We start from the raw sequence: 16,560 nt of genomic DNA on the forward strand, positions 1-16,560 counted from the left end.
GTCATTTACACGAACGATTCCTCAATCTTCTGTGTACGACTTACTATGTGTGTAATTTATTTATCAAGCATTCTCTGTCTGTGTAATAACACAATTAATTTTTTTTTTTCATCTCACTGTTTCTTAATGAAGAACTGGATATGAAAATACATTGAAATAAACAAAGAAAGATTTCTTCTACCTATTCCTCATCTCTTGCGACTAAATGGTAACAGCATTATGTAACACAATCCAGTTGTTGTGTAGGCCTAAATAATGAAGCAATGAGTCTTTCAGATAGTTTGTATTAACTGTTAAGAGAGTACAAAGAAACAGAATACTTAATCAACATAATCACCATTTTTCTTGACCACTCGCTCAAGACTGACTGAAATATCGTTTAGACGACGGCGAACAGAGTCTTCAGTGCATACCTTCTGCCAAACTTTGTTAATTTCTTCCCATAAGCGCTGCTCACTAAAAACTTTAACATTCTTTTCAGTCAGCTCGTTGAGCATCTCCTTCCAACGTGATTCTACAGGCATCACGTCACCAAAACACCTCGGCCAGTCGAGAATAATCAACCATTTTTTGTGTTCACTATAATACTTTTTCATGGCAGTAGAATAATGGACTGGAAACCTGAATAAAGAACAACAGTCTTGTACTGAAAAGTCACATCCATTACGTAATTTAGAAATTGGTAACTTACCAGTCATGAACATATTGAATCATGTTCGATGTAGTCTTTTGTCTCAATGGAAGCACATGCTGTTCTAGGAGATTGCTGTATTTAGTTGAGTCCAGTCTACCATCAACTCGAGAAATTGATGAGTTTATTGTCGACATACAGCTCCAAGCAAGAACAGTGCTGGGAATCTTCTCTTTTTCAGATTTATGATACAATGAGATTGTACCGTTTTCTTCAAACCTAACAAAAGTACCAAGATGTGTATGTAAGTAACATGAATAACGATGACTACTAGTACAATAGTTGAGAAAAATATGTTAAACTTACATGAACCGTTGACTGTCTCCATACGCGACATTCATTGTGAATTTTTCGACATTCTTCAGCATTGTTTTTGATGCTGAAACGCGAGAAATTTTTTGCTCCAAAGACAATTCGGGACGAAACATCTTTGTAGAAGAGACCAACTGTTGTGTCACTTCGGAAATACGTCTAAACAGCCACATTTTTGCCCCTCCTACAGCTACGCCCACAGGAGGTATTGAGATGCCCTGTTTTACCCCGTTTTCTATGTTCCATTTTACCCGAATCCAAACAACTTCAAATAAACTAAATTATTGAATACTTAAAAACACATTTTAAAAAACTAGATACACCACCTTAAACTACAAGAAAAACCCTATGAAACAGGTATCTCACTTTTATAAAAATATTTATATAAGTATTTCTAAAAGAAAAAACTAAACGTCCTAAATATTTTTGACGAATCCTTTTTTTTTAATATCCCATAAAAATCTACAAGCTAATCGGAATTTCAAGACAAAAAGTTAATAGGATAAATTACACATTATTTAAGATACGCTATATTTATTTCTACATTTTAAAACAAATTGTACATATTTTAATCCCCTTGTACATTTTAGCCCCATGTCCCGCATAGCCCCGGTCTCCCCTAAGACTACAAATGGCGGCTTGCAGGGTTGCCGGACTACATGAATACTGCTTTTCGCAACGTGAAAATGGTCTATTGTATTTGCTTTATGTTGTTTATGAATAAAACACTTGCTGCTTACTCTTTAAAATACACTGAGTTTTTTTATTATGTACTAGGGTTTACATACATTCTTGGTAATTTAAAACGTTGGAATAATAATAAGTAAAAGTTAGAATTCAAATTTGAATTACGCGCGTTATCAAAATGGCCGCCGCAATGGATGCCGGGAAGGGGCCAAGGGGGGTACAAATTATTATAATTAGTGGTTCTTAAACTATAGAAATCGAAGTAAAATATCATATCAAAACGTGCTAGAGATAATAAAGAATATCAAAAATAAATTTTCTGTTTATTTTGGTGTATATAGACCAAGATCGGATGCTGAGTTGCCAAGGCTGAATTCCGACCTGGGGTATTTTTCCTCTCGGGCCCTATAGGAGGGAAATGAAAAATAATATATTTAATTAAGTTGTAGTTAGTTTTATTACAAAATCTTTTGGAATCGTGTACTATACCTCTGTGCTGATATAATACACAAAATTTTATCTCCAAAAAAGCTGTTATTTTTCCAGGAAACTTTTTGAAAGGTACTTGTTTACAATGTACCGTAGCAGACGTAAAGTGATTGACTGTGACTAGTGACTGTAGTGTCAAACTGTTTTCGTTTTTTATGTCATGAGTAGTGTAGTTTGTGATGTCAGTAATGAGTTATTTGACACAATTAGTCTTTTTAAGTTATCTGATTATGCTAAAGGATTTATTCATAAGGAAAAAGAAATTTACTAAGAAAAACGTCTGCTTCTTGTTCTACAGTTGTAATACGGGGAGGGGGTGTTGTGGAAAGGTAAACAAGTACCTTTCAAAAAGTTTCCTGGAAAAATAACAGCTTTTTTGGAGATAAAATTTTTTGTATTATATCAGCACAGAGGTATAGTACACGATTCCAAAAGATTTTGTAATAAAACTAACTACAACTTAATTAAATATCTTATTTTTCATTTCCCTCCTATAGGGCCCGAGAGGAAAAATACCACAGGTCGGAATTCAGCCTTGGCAACTCAGCATCCGATCTTGGTCTATTAGTAACCAAACAACGTACCCAAAAATGTCTGTTTTTGGTCCTCTCCCCCCCCCCCCTAAAATGTCATAAAGTAAAATAATAAATTACGTTCTAAGTTTTCAGCGAATTTACATAAATTTTACGGCAATCGATAGACCAAGATCGGATGCTGAGTTGCCAAGGCTGAATTCCGACCTGCGGTATTTGTCCTCTCGGGCCCTATAGGAGGGAAATGAAAAATAATATATTTAATTAAGTTGTAGTTAGTTTTATTACAAAATCTTTTGGAATCGTGTACTATACCTCTGTGCTGATATAATACAAAAAATTTGATCTCCAAAAAAGCTGTTATTTTTCCAGGAAACTTTTTGAAAGGTACTTGTTTACATTTTTACAATGTACCGTAGCAGACGTTAAGTGATTGACTGTGACTAGTGACTGTAGTGTCAAACTGTTTTCGTTTTTTATGTCATGAGTAGTGTAGTTTGTGATGTCGGTAATGAGTTATTTGACACAATTAGTCTTTTTAAGTTATCTGATTATGCTAAAGGACTTATTCATAAGGAAACAGAAATTTACTTAGAAAAACGTCTGCTTCTTGTTCTACAGTTGTAATACGGGGAGGGGGTGTTGTGGAAAGGTAAACAAGTACCTTTCAAAAAGTTTCCTGGAAAAATAACAGCTTTTTTGGAGATCAAATTTTTTGTATTATATCAGCACAGAGGTATAGTACACGATTCCAAAAGATTTTGTAATAAAACTAACTACAACTTAATTAAATATATTATTTTTCATTTCCCTCCTATAGGGCCCGAGAGGACAAATACCGCAGGTCGGAATTCAGCCTTGGCAACTCAGCATCCGATCTTGGTCTATAGGTATTTAAAAGGGCTATCTATTTGGTGAATTTCATGAAAAAATATTGAAAAGGAAAAAAATTCTAAATGAAAAATTTTTTTTTCATTTAATCGATCAAGCGCAGTATTGGACCGAGGCGACAAAACGCAAAAAAATTGTTTCTCGGATTAGAGAAAACTTATCTTGCTAGGTAAGAGCCTAATATATTCTTACTTCTGTTCTAATGTCAAAATCGTTTCGTGGTTCAAAAAGAAATGAAATACAGCAAATTTTTTTTTCACTAAAAAGTTTATTCTTTTTAAACATATATATAGATTTTAAAAATACAAACACAAATACAACTCACTTTAAAACCAAATCAAAAGAAAAAAACAAAAACAATAAACGTAAATAATGGCTGCGATAACTGGAAGCTAGACGATAAGTTTTATCTACTGAATAAGTGTCAGCTAGACGATAACTATCACTCACCACTACAGAAAAAGTACCGGTGCAGCTTTGCCATAGGCTTCGTCTAGGCGTGCGCGACCAACCTGGCGAAAAATATATAAAAATTTTTTGGCCAGTCCGCAGTCCGCGTCCGCACTTTACTTTGGCCCAACAAAGTTTATGATTGTCATATTATTCGAATAAAAAGATACGGATATGGTTGCAGCCTAAACATACTACTTGGATAAAAATCTTTTAACCTCAAACTAGCCCTTCGAATAAAATGAACTTTGACGAGAACTATCCCGACTCATCTTCTTCAGTAGCTCTTGCTGCCCGTGCAGGCAACCTAGAGACACTGAAATGGCTTGTTAGTCATCAAGGTAATTCGATTGAATCTCAAGATAATCGAGGATGGAGACCTATTCACGAAGCAGCCTATTGTGATCATGCAGAATGCCTCAAATTTCTCCTGTGTCACAGTAATATAGTGCAATGTTGTTGTGCCCAATAATGATTAAATATCCATAGAATTTTCTGCATCTTTCTAGGCAACACAAATGTAAATGCCTATACATTTGAAGGTCAAACTGCACTTTGGATTGCTGCAGATAATAACTCTTTTGATGCAGCTAAAATACTGTTAGAAGCTGGTGGACATGCCAATCTACCTAATAATGAAGATGTTGCTCCACTGCATCGTGGTGAGCAATCTTTTTAAGTGTAATAGATAACCTCCTAGACTTCACAACACAACACATTACTTTTCAGCTGCCTCTAAAGGTTTCAAAGAAATGACCAACCTCTTGATATCCAATGGGGCCAATGTGAATCTTACAGATTATGGGGACTATACCCCATTACATGAGGCTGCCATACAGGTAAATTAATTTGAATGTTCATATTATTTAACACTAAAATGATAACTAAGTATGCAGGGTCATTTTACAGTAGTGGAAGTGTTACTCAGCAATGGAGCAGACAAAACAGTACAAGATTCTCATGGAAGAACACCTCTTTTTTGTGGTGCCCAAAGTCATAGTTGTCAAGTTGTTCAAATCCTTTTGGACAAAAGCCCACCATCATTAATTAATTTAAGGTGCAAATAGCTTTTGGCGAGAAACCACTCACTCAACTTAAACGGATTTTCCATCCTTTGTAAAGGGCGCATGATGGTGCTACCACAATTATGCTTGCAGCCCAATCAGGTTGTTTACAATGTGTGCAACTGCTCGCGGAGCTTGGTGCAAATCCAAATTTGAAAGCAAATGATGGTGTTATGGCAGTCCATTTGGCTGTCATAGGAAACCATACCGCGTTTGTCTTAATTTTGCTCGAGCAGCCTCTGACCGATCCGTTTTAATAATTACGAATATCCTTCATAGGGTACTGAAATTTCTACTTGGCATAACGGACTACACTCTTATCGAACAATCATGTGCCGTTAACCTACATAATCACACTTATCATTCCATATCGGGATTTAACTATAGCTCCACCGATATTGAATCAATTAACATTTTTGTGCTTGCTGTGACTTACGGCAGGTATGAAAATCGGGTTTAAGTGGATGGTTCTAATACCTGCGAATGTCCACGTTTGTTTGGGAAAATGTTAGGTGGAACCTTATCGGAATACTGATTGAAGAAGGCTTGAAACCAGATTTTTTTGCCTTTCCAATCAATTTCAGTACTGCTGGTGGAAAATGGTTTCGCGCCCTTGGTTACAAGTGGCTTACCCCACTAAGTTTTGTGATGGCTTACTCGCCGTTCGGCGACGAATCGATCGAAGCGGTTAAGTTACTTATCAGGAAAGGTTGGAAACGTAGAATGTTATGGAAGGTATCTAAAAAAGTCTTGCCAAATGTTTTTTTCTTGTAAATGTAAAGGTTCATCGGGCGTCATTGCCATCAAGAATGGATTTGTCCCACCCTTATTCGCGCTCATTGCGATAGCAACATGGGACGAAGATCGTGAGCAACAGGTTTTGGCGTTAGATTTTCTCGTTCAGGAGTGCAATGTTCTGCGTGTGACGTAACTGTTTCAATACTTAAGTTGAAGTAAAAATGTTTGACAGTTGATTGTTTGTATTCTAGACCAAAGGAGTTGGGTGAAGTGATGCATCTTGCGTTACGATTTAATCCCAAGGCCTTTCAACATATACTTCATCTTGGATATGTTCCAGACGATAGCATTGTGATGAGAGCATTCCGTGCTGTGGATACAAATCAAATTACAGCTGCTCATACGTTTGCACTCTCAGCGCTGAATGCGGCAGGGTTTTCCACGGATTTTGAAACAAAAGAAGTCAACACCTTGAAACAACTGAGCCGCAGAACAATTCGTTCTGCGTTGAAATTTCATAAAACATGTTTCTCCATACCAGAGTTAAATTTTCCGCTTCCTAAGTCTCTCGTGAGTTATCTCTGTTTCAGCGATGTGGTGTTCTAAACAAAGACGTTTATATTCAAATTGAAATAAAATTTGTCAATAATAATATTATTATTCCATCTTGGTTTACCAAAGGGGTGTAATATATCATGAAATTAGCCCCATAGGTGTTAGGTACTCGAACACACGCTGTCTTCTTTATTTGTAGGTAAAACGTCTTATATTCAGATACCGTTTACACCATTTTCCCTGATTTTCCTTTTTCTTTATCGTTTCCCAATTCCTAACGAAATGCACGATCAAAGGACACAACTCATTTGGCTTTCTTTCGTTGCATATTTCAGATATAAATTGGCCAGGATACTTTGACGTGGTTTTTCTTACAAAAGGGTAGGACACACGGGGCAACCCGCCACGAATACCAAAAGGATCCACCGGAGCAGCAAAAAAACGACTCGATTAACGTTGGCCGAGCCCTAGACCCAGAAGTGAGACCTGCCTAGTGTTCACGGAAAAAAAATTGCGCGGTTTTTAGCCATTTGTTGGGCGGGGAGGGCCGCCCGATCACAGCCAGAGTCATGGAAACCTGGTTGGTTCACGACATGTGGGAAATCGTCTGTCGTTGTGTCTAATTTTGGAAATAGCAGTCAGAGCCTCCAGCGGGTGTGTGATGAATGCACCAATCAGGAAAGTGTTTGAAAACTTCAACAGCCAATCACAAGATGACAAAGGAAACGAACGGAGCAAACGACACCAGGAAAATTGAAGCTCGAAAAGAAACAGTGACAATGGTCGTTAAATAACTCAGTTTCTCTCGATAGATGACTCTGATTCTAGTTTCCACCACTGTGCCCCGCCCCAAAACCGTCGAAATTTTGGACATAGAGACCAACGAAACGCGGTATAGGGATTCCTCTCAGCGTGAACCAACCAGGGTTCTATCTTCTATGACTCTGACTCTGCCCTAGATATTAGCGCTCGGCCCCGCGCCAATCGGGGAGCATTTTAGTCGATCCGGTGCGGGGATAATCTTAATCGGGGAAGTCATATCGGTGCTCGGTGCGGTGATTCGGTTCCTTCCCCGATTATCAATAAGAAGTATTCCACGATTACGATCCCCGATTACGATCCCCGATTAGGAAACTTAAGACAACGATTTTGGATGTGTGGCATAACTTCGAATAAAAATTAGAAGAATACACCATCACTACGTAATTAAACTTGAATTAGTAATAACAAATATTCATTCAGAATACTTTTTTACTAAAATGTTACTATTCTTCTTATTTCAACCTGTCTTAAAAGCATGTAATAAGTCAAAACGGGAAACCATAAATATATAAGTTCACTCCGAAAATTAAAATGTGATTATATTCTGTAGACTGAGAACATGATGTTGACGTAGATGTGCCTGTGAACAAGTTTTTGTTAAATTACCTAATTTTTCCTCACAGAATTGGAATTGAGAAGAGAACTGACCTGCAAGACTACTTGCTTTATTTGTTGATTGCATTTCAGCACTTTCATCTGCATTGTTGAAAAATTCAATACTAATTGTGCTTTGTGTAGAGGAGAGTGGGGGCCATTGAGACACAGGGCAATTGAAACAAAAATTGTTTCTCTCGCCGTATAAGAGGAATTTTCTTGAAAAAATTAGGGTGAATAGAATGAGGGGGTTTACAAGTTTAGAAAAATTTACGAGTTTTTGTATTCAAAACTTTTTAAGATATCTCGAAAAAACTGTTTTTTGTTCTCCGTCTGTTAAATTTGCGTTTTCAATTTTTTTGTTTTAACCCCTTAAACGCTACGCTTCAGTAATAAAATTAGTTTCAGATGATTTGCAATTCATTTTTCTACAATTTAATGTCATTTAATTTTTCCCTGCATTCTTAACTAATTTTAAATAATTAAATGTAACGATGACTCTATTGCAGGGCAATTGAAACACTTTGTTTATATTCCCTGTCTGTGAGTGGTTGCATTTTTTTTGCAAGTATTTGACGTAATTCATTTAAAAAAATTTAAATCTTCATGTTAACACAACTATAATACTTGTAGTCGCTGTTTGGGATTTATTAAAAAAAGCATGTTGCTTAATGGTTTTTTTTTAATTTAATTATTTAAATATTTTAAACTAAATTACGATCTACTTTAAGCATATTTTAAAAATCTGTAAATCGCATTGTACCTAATGGTAAAATTTCATCACACTAGCAGTTGTGGCTGCTGAAATATCGTGATTTTCATTTTATGTGGGTATAAAGAAGCTTCCTTATGGGAAAACCCACGTTGCAATTGCGTCGTCACACCGTTTCAATTGCCCTGCTACCATGGCAATTGAAACACTCGAAGCGACCTCAGTTTTTTACAATTTACTACTATTAAAATTAATCTTTTCTCAAAAAAAAAAATATCGTTTAGTAGCTGAGATAATAGGCTACAATTCTATATAATTTTATATTAAATTTTTAAGTTTTTTTTTCAAGAAATACAAAAAACCAAAAAGTGTATCAATTGCCCCCACTCTCCCCTACTGACGTTAGACGTATTGGACAAAGCCGACACCGATCTTTTATGTACACGTGAATTCTTGGGTGGCATTTTCGTTGAAAAATTGCCTTTAGGTTTATAATCAAGTAACAATTACACAACGAAAATAGTCAAACTATTAATCCCACGATTCGTAATCAACTCAGAAATGTAAGTCACCATCGAACCACGATGTACCAGGAGAGGTGGGCAAACGCGAGAGGAAAGAACTGTGCCAAGTTTCAGTTCTTATTCTCACTTCTGCCGCTAGGTTCTCTAGTGTGAGTGGCCCTCAAATCTGGCGCCAAGTTTAACCATTGTGGATAAAGCATCGTGGTTTAAGGGTGTTTTAGTTCAGTAACAATAAAATTAACACAATGCTAGTTTCTAATAACGTAAAATCAATTACAATTTATTGATTTTGTTCAAAATAATTGTTAATTCTTGTTTGTTTTTATCACTTTTGAAATGTAACAACAACAAAAATGCAATAAAAATTACGATTTTGATCACAATTTGGACAGTTTTCTTGACTTGTGTCGCATACTCGACTTTTTGGCCACATCCATCTCATTTTTTTTTTCACTTAGCTTGAAAGCGAAAACGAAGGACAATGTATTCATAGACTAGAAATGGAATCGTCACACGTTGATGTATTTCGCAGCAAACAGAGTAGAAGCTGAATTTTGACACCTTTTCAATAACCGACTCAAAAGAATCCCTGATATAGCTGTCATTTCCATCGAAATGTCTAATCAGCAAATTTTCCACACAAGAAATTCAAAAAAAAAAAAATTCTGGGTAACTTTTTTTTAGCCCACCCTTAACTCTGAGAATTACGAGGTTGTCTGGATATTCAGAATCATTTGGGATATCTTCTTTTGTGATTAACGTGTCCATACATTCTTTGCAATTTTCAATCCTTTTTCGTCGCGCATGTATCAAATACCCAGAAAGATCATATACTACATGATCAATGTAGGTGTTGTACGCTCCAATTTTGTGTACCTCACCATTGATTATTGACAGTCCTTTTGCCTTTGATTTTTTACCCCAGAAAATGAATTGCCTTTTTTTTTTGGGTGGTTTTAATACCTTAGCATCATTTTCTTGGCTGATTTGTATCCCGTAGAACATCCAACCACAAAGCATTTAACCATTTCGCAACACAATTTATCAAAAACACATTACTACCCTAAGTTAAAGAACGAAATGATCAAATGAAACAAGGAAATGGAATCTACTATCGACAAGATGGCAGACGCTTTACTTCTGATAATTCGCGCCAAATCTGAGGGCCACTCACACTAGAGAACCTAGCGGCAGAAGTGAGAACAAGTACCGAAAGTTGGCACAGTTTTAAGCGGGGAAGCCCTACTGCGTTTGCCCACCTCTCCTGGTACATCGTGATTGAACGAAAACAATAACAAATCGCACACTAGTCACGTGGTCCTGATTGACCAATGAGAAACATTGACTAGTCAAACATGGCGTCACCTTTTTTTCCATTACTTCAGACGCATTTCTTGTCGGTGCTTGCGGTACAGCACCGATTATAGCACCGTTCAGCACAAAAAAAAAAAAAATCCCCGCACCGAACTTCCCGGATTCATTTTAATCGGGGAAACTTAGCGGTGTCCCCGATAAGAACGTGATCGGGGCCGAGCCCTACTAGGTACTAGCACTGTAGGAGTACTAGCACAGTAGCACTAGCAGAGTAATAGAATACTGGTGTAGCCACGCTTATGGTGGGCCATCCCATTGCCTTTCACATCCCTTGCATCTACCTACTAAATAAAATTGGTACCTCGGTCAACGAACTTTTTGCGGGGACAGAACGCAAAACAATGTTCATGAGTTGAGTTTTTACTTCTATATGTATACTGCATCAAATAGAGTTTTTACTTCTATATGTATACTGCATCAAATATACTTGTATTCATGAAGTAAAAACTCATGGTATTGTAACAGTAAGTTGTATTGACGGTTCACAAGACTAAGACTGGGGCGATACACGACCACGGGGGGACTATATATGGGGGGGGGGGAAACACTGACGTCACACGTCCGGTAGCATTGCATACCGGATCACATAACGTGGTCATTGACCACGTGACATCCCCCCCTCTAGCTGCATTCGTCCCCGAATGCATTACTAAAAAAAACAGACAACACAAAAAAAGATATAAACCGAAAGAAAACCGGGAACATTGGTACATGATATAGGCCACATGACACCCCCCAAAAAAACATCGTCCTTTTTTTTTCGGCGGTACTCCACCGCCGCGCACGTTGCTTCTTAGCTTCTTCTTCTACGAACTCCTCCACTATCCGTAGGCGTTCCCGAAGGTCGGCCCTATTAACGTCTCCTTTTCTCCCGCGGCACCGCTGGATGCTGAACACAGCCACACTGGCCATAAACAACGCTGCTCCCACACCCCATAGCTCGAATGGGTATGTATGATGTTCCGCCGCTCGTTTTTCCTTCTCCGAGTCGTCTACTGAGTCGTCTACCGACCGAAGTTGAGTAGATGGGAAAAGTTCCCCCATCCGCGGTCCTAGTAGTCCTAGCAGAAGGAGAAGAGCCCCCACTGCCACCTGCGGCATTTGTCCGTATCGTACCGGTGGCATCCGGACTCGTGTCGATCGACGCACCTGATCGTCCACCCTTTCATTTCGAGCTTCTTGCACCTCCTCGTCCAGGGGTATAGTCTCTCTAGTTTCAGCCTCTCGGTCACGGATGTCCTTTCCCCTGGCCTCTATTGTCTGCCCTGCTGCCGTACACAGTCCTAGTTGGTCTCCGGGCCACGAAAAATAGTCGCCATATTCCACTAAAACTTCTCGGATCTTTTCTCTGTCTGTCGGCATTAATCCTTCTCCAATCCTGCTGTCAAATTTGTGCTCCCGACGCGCTTTCTTCTCTGCCCCTGCTGTCGCGACGGCTACTGGCGTGTCTCCATCCTTGATTTCGGTCACTGGCTCGATTATTCCTAACACCGTCCCCTCTTCGATCCATTGTTTGTGGTCCGATAAGTGGGTTATCGCCATCTGTCCGATTGTTCCCACGCCGCTAACTAGGACCTTACCCGTCGACACCCTTTTCGTCGTCTGCAATGCTTGGGATGGTTCCACCAGTGCACCTTCGCCAAACCCATTCAAATCTAGTGGTTGAGTTGCGACCACTTTCCTCGATCGGGGTGGGACCCCGCATCCATTCTGGACTACTAGTTTCGGTGCTTCCTCCGTCATCTCTTCCACCGGTGCTCCCATGGCAGTGTCTCCAATGAAGATCTCCGGTAGCGCCCCAATCTTCATCCGCGTTCCAAGTTTTTCCAACATGTCCTTCCCCAGAAGTAAGTCGATGTCGCCGTCCAGAACCAAAGCCTCCCCCTCCCGGTCATCCTCCCATCTGATACTGACAGCATTGCGGCTCCTCCCGGTTGAATCTCCTTGCCGTCAACTGATACTAGACGATTTGCGCGCCATGGTGTCACTGTTATCCCTAGTTCTCTTACTAATTTGGGCGAACACACAGACACTCCCGCCCCTGTATCTATCACGGCAGCCACCCGTTTTCCCCAGCACCACACATCCAGTACTACCATCCTCTGGATGTCGATTTTCAGAATTGGCCATGCTAGCACCTCCGGGTCTACATGCTGTGTCCCTACTAGACCAATTACTTGCCTACCCTCTCCAGCGAATCGCACCTGCCGTTGCTGTTGTGGTGCCCCTCCTTCTCGCTGGTAGCTCGGGCAGTCACGACGTATGTGTCCTATCCCTTCACACCCGTAGCATACGACCTGTCCGTCCGGCGTCCGACCCCTCAGGCCTCCCTGACCGTTTGTTCTTGTTGGACACTCTCTCCCGATGTGTCCCTCCGTTTTACATCTGCTGCAGATAGGTTCCCCATCCGAAGTCCATTTCAGTATCGATCGGTTATCCGACCGATACTGTTGACTCTCCGCTCTTTCTCCTTGCTGTGCGGCTGCCCCTGATGCGTTCCTTAATGCAACGGCTCCCATCAGTCCCTCTAGCAATTTTTCTATTCGATCCATTCTCTCACTTCCCGCCGGGGGTGTTTGTTTTCCGATCACGCCCATCGCCCATTCCTCGTGTCTTGCCCGGGAAGTCATTTCCTGATACCGCTTAATTTCTTGAAGGAATTCGTCACATGAGTTGGGTTTCAAACTCCAGAGTTTCTCTAGTAAACTTGGCTTGAGTCCTCTCCATAGGTGCGCCAATTTCGTAGCTTCGGACATATTCGGGTCTACTCTGCGGCATAAATCCAGGATGTCATAAAAATACTCGATCGTGGATTCCTCGATTCCTTGTTTGCGTTCTCTCAGATTCGCTTCATTGAATCGATTCTGATTGACTGGCTTGAATTGCTCCAACAGCTGTGTTTTAACTCCTGGTTCAATTGGCGGTCCTGAAACATCCTCCCATTCGGCTGCTAGTTGTCCCGCGGCCTCTTTGTATGAGTACCACTTCTGCGCTGCTCCGGACAGCGACAGCTCCACGTGGTCGCGAAGTTCTTCATCTCCCCATCGATTATATCTCCCGATTCTTTCGTATCGATGCATCCACTGCACGACGTCTTCCCCGTCCTTCCCCCCGAAGGTGGGTGGGGATTGGAATTTTATCTGTGCGGCCATCGCGTGCCTTGCGCCCACTTGCTGTTGAGCTGCTCTGAATCCCCGGATGTAGCTACTGATATTCGATGATCTTCTTCTCAAATCCGTGAAATCCTACTCTGGCTGCTCTTCTTCGTGTTCTCCCGATCCTTCTTCCTCTTCGGCGTCCTCCCACCGCTCAGTTTCCTCCTCACTGAATGTGAGATGATACTCCTGCCGAACGGATGCCGGTCGCTGCTCCTGTTGGGGTTCGTTAGCCCCGTCCTCTATTTCTCCTCGCTCTTCCGTTCCGCTTTCCCTCAGCGGTCGACTGCGCGTCCTCGCCCGCCCCTGGGATGCACTCCCAATCTCGGGTATCCCCCAACTACCCCGTGCTACGAACCGTCCCCGAGCGTCTCGGATTCTCTCCCCGCTCCTTACGTCCTCCTCTCCTATCATCTACTTCCCGCAATCCTCGCACCGCTTGTTTCTTGCCGAACTTTTCGGCTCCCGGTTCTTTTCCCCGCTTCTTGCCGTAAACTTCGGCTCACGGTTCACTGCCCCGATTCTTGCCGAATACTTCGGCTCACGGTTACTTCTCCGCTTCTTGCTGAACTCTTCGGCTCACGGTTCACTGCCCCGATTCTTGCCGAACACTTCGGCTCACGGTCACTTCTCCGCTTCTTGCCGAACTCTTCGGCTCACGGTTCACTGCCCCGATTCTTGCCGAATACTTCGGCTCACGGTTACTTCTCCGCTTCTTGCCGAATTCTTCGGCTCACGGTTCACTGCCCCGATTCTTGACCACTTCGGCTCACGGTTTCCGCTATCCACGTTCCCTCAATGTACCCGTCTGCCCCGCCTTAGCCCTTTCCACCGTTTTCCCACCGGCGTCTCTCCTTCGTTATGCTTCCCCCGGTTGCCCTACGGTCGGAGCCGTGACCCCGTACCCCAACAATTTAAGGTGCTAAAACCAGTTGGGTCGTCGACTCTCAGGGGTCCCTGACAGCCACCGCCTCCGCAGCACAGAATCGAACAGAAACACAACCAAAAAAGAGACTTACCGGAGGTTCTGCATCTCCACCATGTAACAGTAAGTTGTATTGACGGTTCACAAGACTAAGACTGGGGCGATACACGACCACGGGGGGACTATATATGGGGGGGGGAAACACTGACGTCACACGTCCGGTAGCATTGCATACCGGATCACATAACGTGGTCATTGACCACGTGACAGTATAACAGTATATCACGTACGTTCCATTTCAGAGTACAGTGTATTCACATTGAATACAAGTATATTGGCAAAAAATAAAAAATAATTGAAAAATGAAACTGAAAATAACAAACGCAAAATGGTAATTTTTAAGAAGATAAAAAATTAAAATTGTGTGACTCAATACAAATGCCAACATAACTTTGTTATTTTATAGCGTCTGCATTTTGCAGAATTTAATTTAAAAAACCGAATCAGGTAAATTGTTTGATTTACATTCAACAAAAAACTGGAAGGCCAAAAGGTTTTTCTTTTTTCCACTTAGTATAGGTCCGTCAGTTTTTCCTTTTCTTTTTGAATCATTCTATTAAACAACTGCTTGCCATCCACGAACTCCAGGCCTTCGCTGGCCAGACATTCTTGCGATTTCACAAAATTCTGAACTAATTCGTAAACAACACTTTGGTTTTCGTTAAAGGACATGTCCAAAAAGTAAATAAAACAATGACACAATTATTGCAAGTGGCTCTAAACTCACGTAATTGTATTCAATTTTTTTACATTACAGTAATAAGAGAATCTATAATCTAGCCGATAAATCCAAGCTATAAATATAAGATAAATATAAGCTAGAACATAATTACAATGAAATATGAAGACCAATCGAATTTAAAATACTTACCGAAAGAAAAAGAGTCCAAACGTCGCTGACCCGGGAGTTCACTTGTCGTAATCTCGTAAAGGACTTGCTGGGTTCAGCAACATTTCCTTGTCAAACGTCGGGAACCAGTAGTCCTAACGTCGCTAGACAGATGTCCTCCTGTCGCGAACCGGTCGTCCAAGTGTCGAGTGTCAGAAGTCCAAGTGTCGGAAAACCTGGAGTCCTTTGGGCAACTAGCCCAAAAGTCCCTATCCCGCCTGAACCAACCAGGGTTCTATGACTCTGGCGTACCATATAACTCCTATACCATGGTTTAAACGATGGGTTTTGAGGGAAGGAGCCATTCCGAGATATTTCCTTACACCCAGTAAGTATACAATTCTTTTACAATATGGAGTGGAATTGCCCAGTTACCAAATAATTTTTATTGAGATGAAACTTCCCGACAACCATTACAAAGCATTTGCAATGTGAATAGGAGAAACAATTCAATAGAGCAGTAAAACATCCTGCGTTGCGCGTTTTTCACAAATGTGAAAATCTCATTTGTGTCCAAGTTGGTCTGCTGCGGCTGCAGCGTCTTATGGAGAAACCATCTTCTTCACGTTAAAAATTAAGTTTTCATAACTATAATTTAGATTTCCCCCTTTTCTTCCTAGCAGTGGGTACCCTATTCATCTTTTAATTTCCCAATTTTTTTTCTAGCTCCAGTTCTATCTACTTTATTTTTATTTTATTTTTGTTTTTAAGTTGCTCGTCTCTTTTAGCCGAAGAATTTCGTTTGCTGCCAGAAATTCGTCTGCTACAAGGGGATGAACAACAAACCATTTACAAACAATAGCTAAATAAAAATAAACCAGATAGAACTAGGGCTAGAAAAAAAAATTGGGAAATGAAAAAATGAATAGGGTACCCACTGCTAGGAAGAAAAGGGGGGAATCTTAATTATATTTATGAAAACTTATTTTTTAACATGAAGAAATTGGTTTCTCCATAAGACGCTGCAGCCGCAGCAGACCAACTTGGACACAAATGAGATTTTCACATTTGTGGAGAACGTGCAACGTAGGATGTTTTACTGCTCTATAGGTAAAAATCAGTTCTGTAGTTGTATTTACACATGCTAAGCAACAT

The 16,560-nt window shown here is 40.6% G+C and overlaps 1 protein-coding gene and 1 long non-coding RNA gene across 4 annotated transcripts; one reads left to right on the forward strand and one right to left on the reverse strand.

Annotated features, from left to right (window-relative positions):
• Nucleotides 1-4,135: 4,135 nt before the first annotated feature.
• Nucleotides 4,136-6,507, forward strand: LOC116933728 (ankyrin repeat and SOCS box protein 3). Of its 3 annotated transcripts, none has more exons than XM_032941447.2 (9): nucleotides 4,136-4,493; nucleotides 4,563-4,715; nucleotides 4,783-4,892; nucleotides 4,950-5,110; nucleotides 5,176-5,328; nucleotides 5,397-5,558; nucleotides 5,630-5,826; nucleotides 5,900-6,044; nucleotides 6,107-6,507. In XM_032941447.2, the coding sequence occupies exons 1-9, from the start codon at nucleotides 4,295-4,297 to the stop codon at nucleotides 6,459-6,461; spliced, it is 1,635 nt and encodes a 544-aa protein (XP_032797338.2). In that variant the 5' UTR covers nucleotides 4,136-4,294; the 3' UTR covers nucleotides 6,462-6,507. The 3 variants fall into 3 exon arrangements, with proteins under 3 accessions (XP_032797338.2, XP_045035607.1, XP_045035608.1); XM_045179672.1 differs by having other exon boundaries at nucleotides 5,702-5,826; XM_045179673.1 differs by lacking the exons at nucleotides 5,176-5,328; nucleotides 5,397-5,558 and having other exon boundaries at nucleotides 5,702-5,826.
• On the reverse strand, nucleotides 6,080-7,167 carry LOC123476830. Its single transcript, XR_006651720.1, has 2 exons — nucleotides 6,532-7,167; nucleotides 6,080-6,457 (listed from the first exon to the last, which is right to left on the reverse strand). It is a non-coding gene; the product is annotated as an uncharacterized LOC123476830 (long non-coding RNA).
• Nucleotides 7,168-16,560: the final 9,393 nt, after the last annotated feature.

Source organism: Daphnia magna, linkage group LG10, assembly GCF_020631705.1.
Source record: "Daphnia magna isolate NIES linkage group LG10, ASM2063170v1.1, whole genome shotgun sequence".
Lineage (NCBI taxonomy): Eukaryota > Metazoa > Arthropoda > Branchiopoda > Diplostraca > Daphniidae > Daphnia > Daphnia magna.

Bases quoted from the DNA above. Each gene is read 5' to 3' on its own strand.
- LOC116933728 (XM_032941447.2), top strand. From the start codon at position 4,295: ATGAACTTTGACGAGAACTATCCCGACTCATCTTCTTCAGTAGCTCTT. The intron at 5,329-5,396 runs GTTTGTCTTAAT...TATCCTTCATAG, and splicing joins GTCATAGGAAACCATACCGC to GGTACTGAAATTTCTACTTG. The intron at 5,827-5,899 runs GTTGGAAACGTA...GTAAATGTAAAG, and splicing joins TAAGTTACTTATCAGGAAAG to GTTCATCGGGCGTCATTGCC.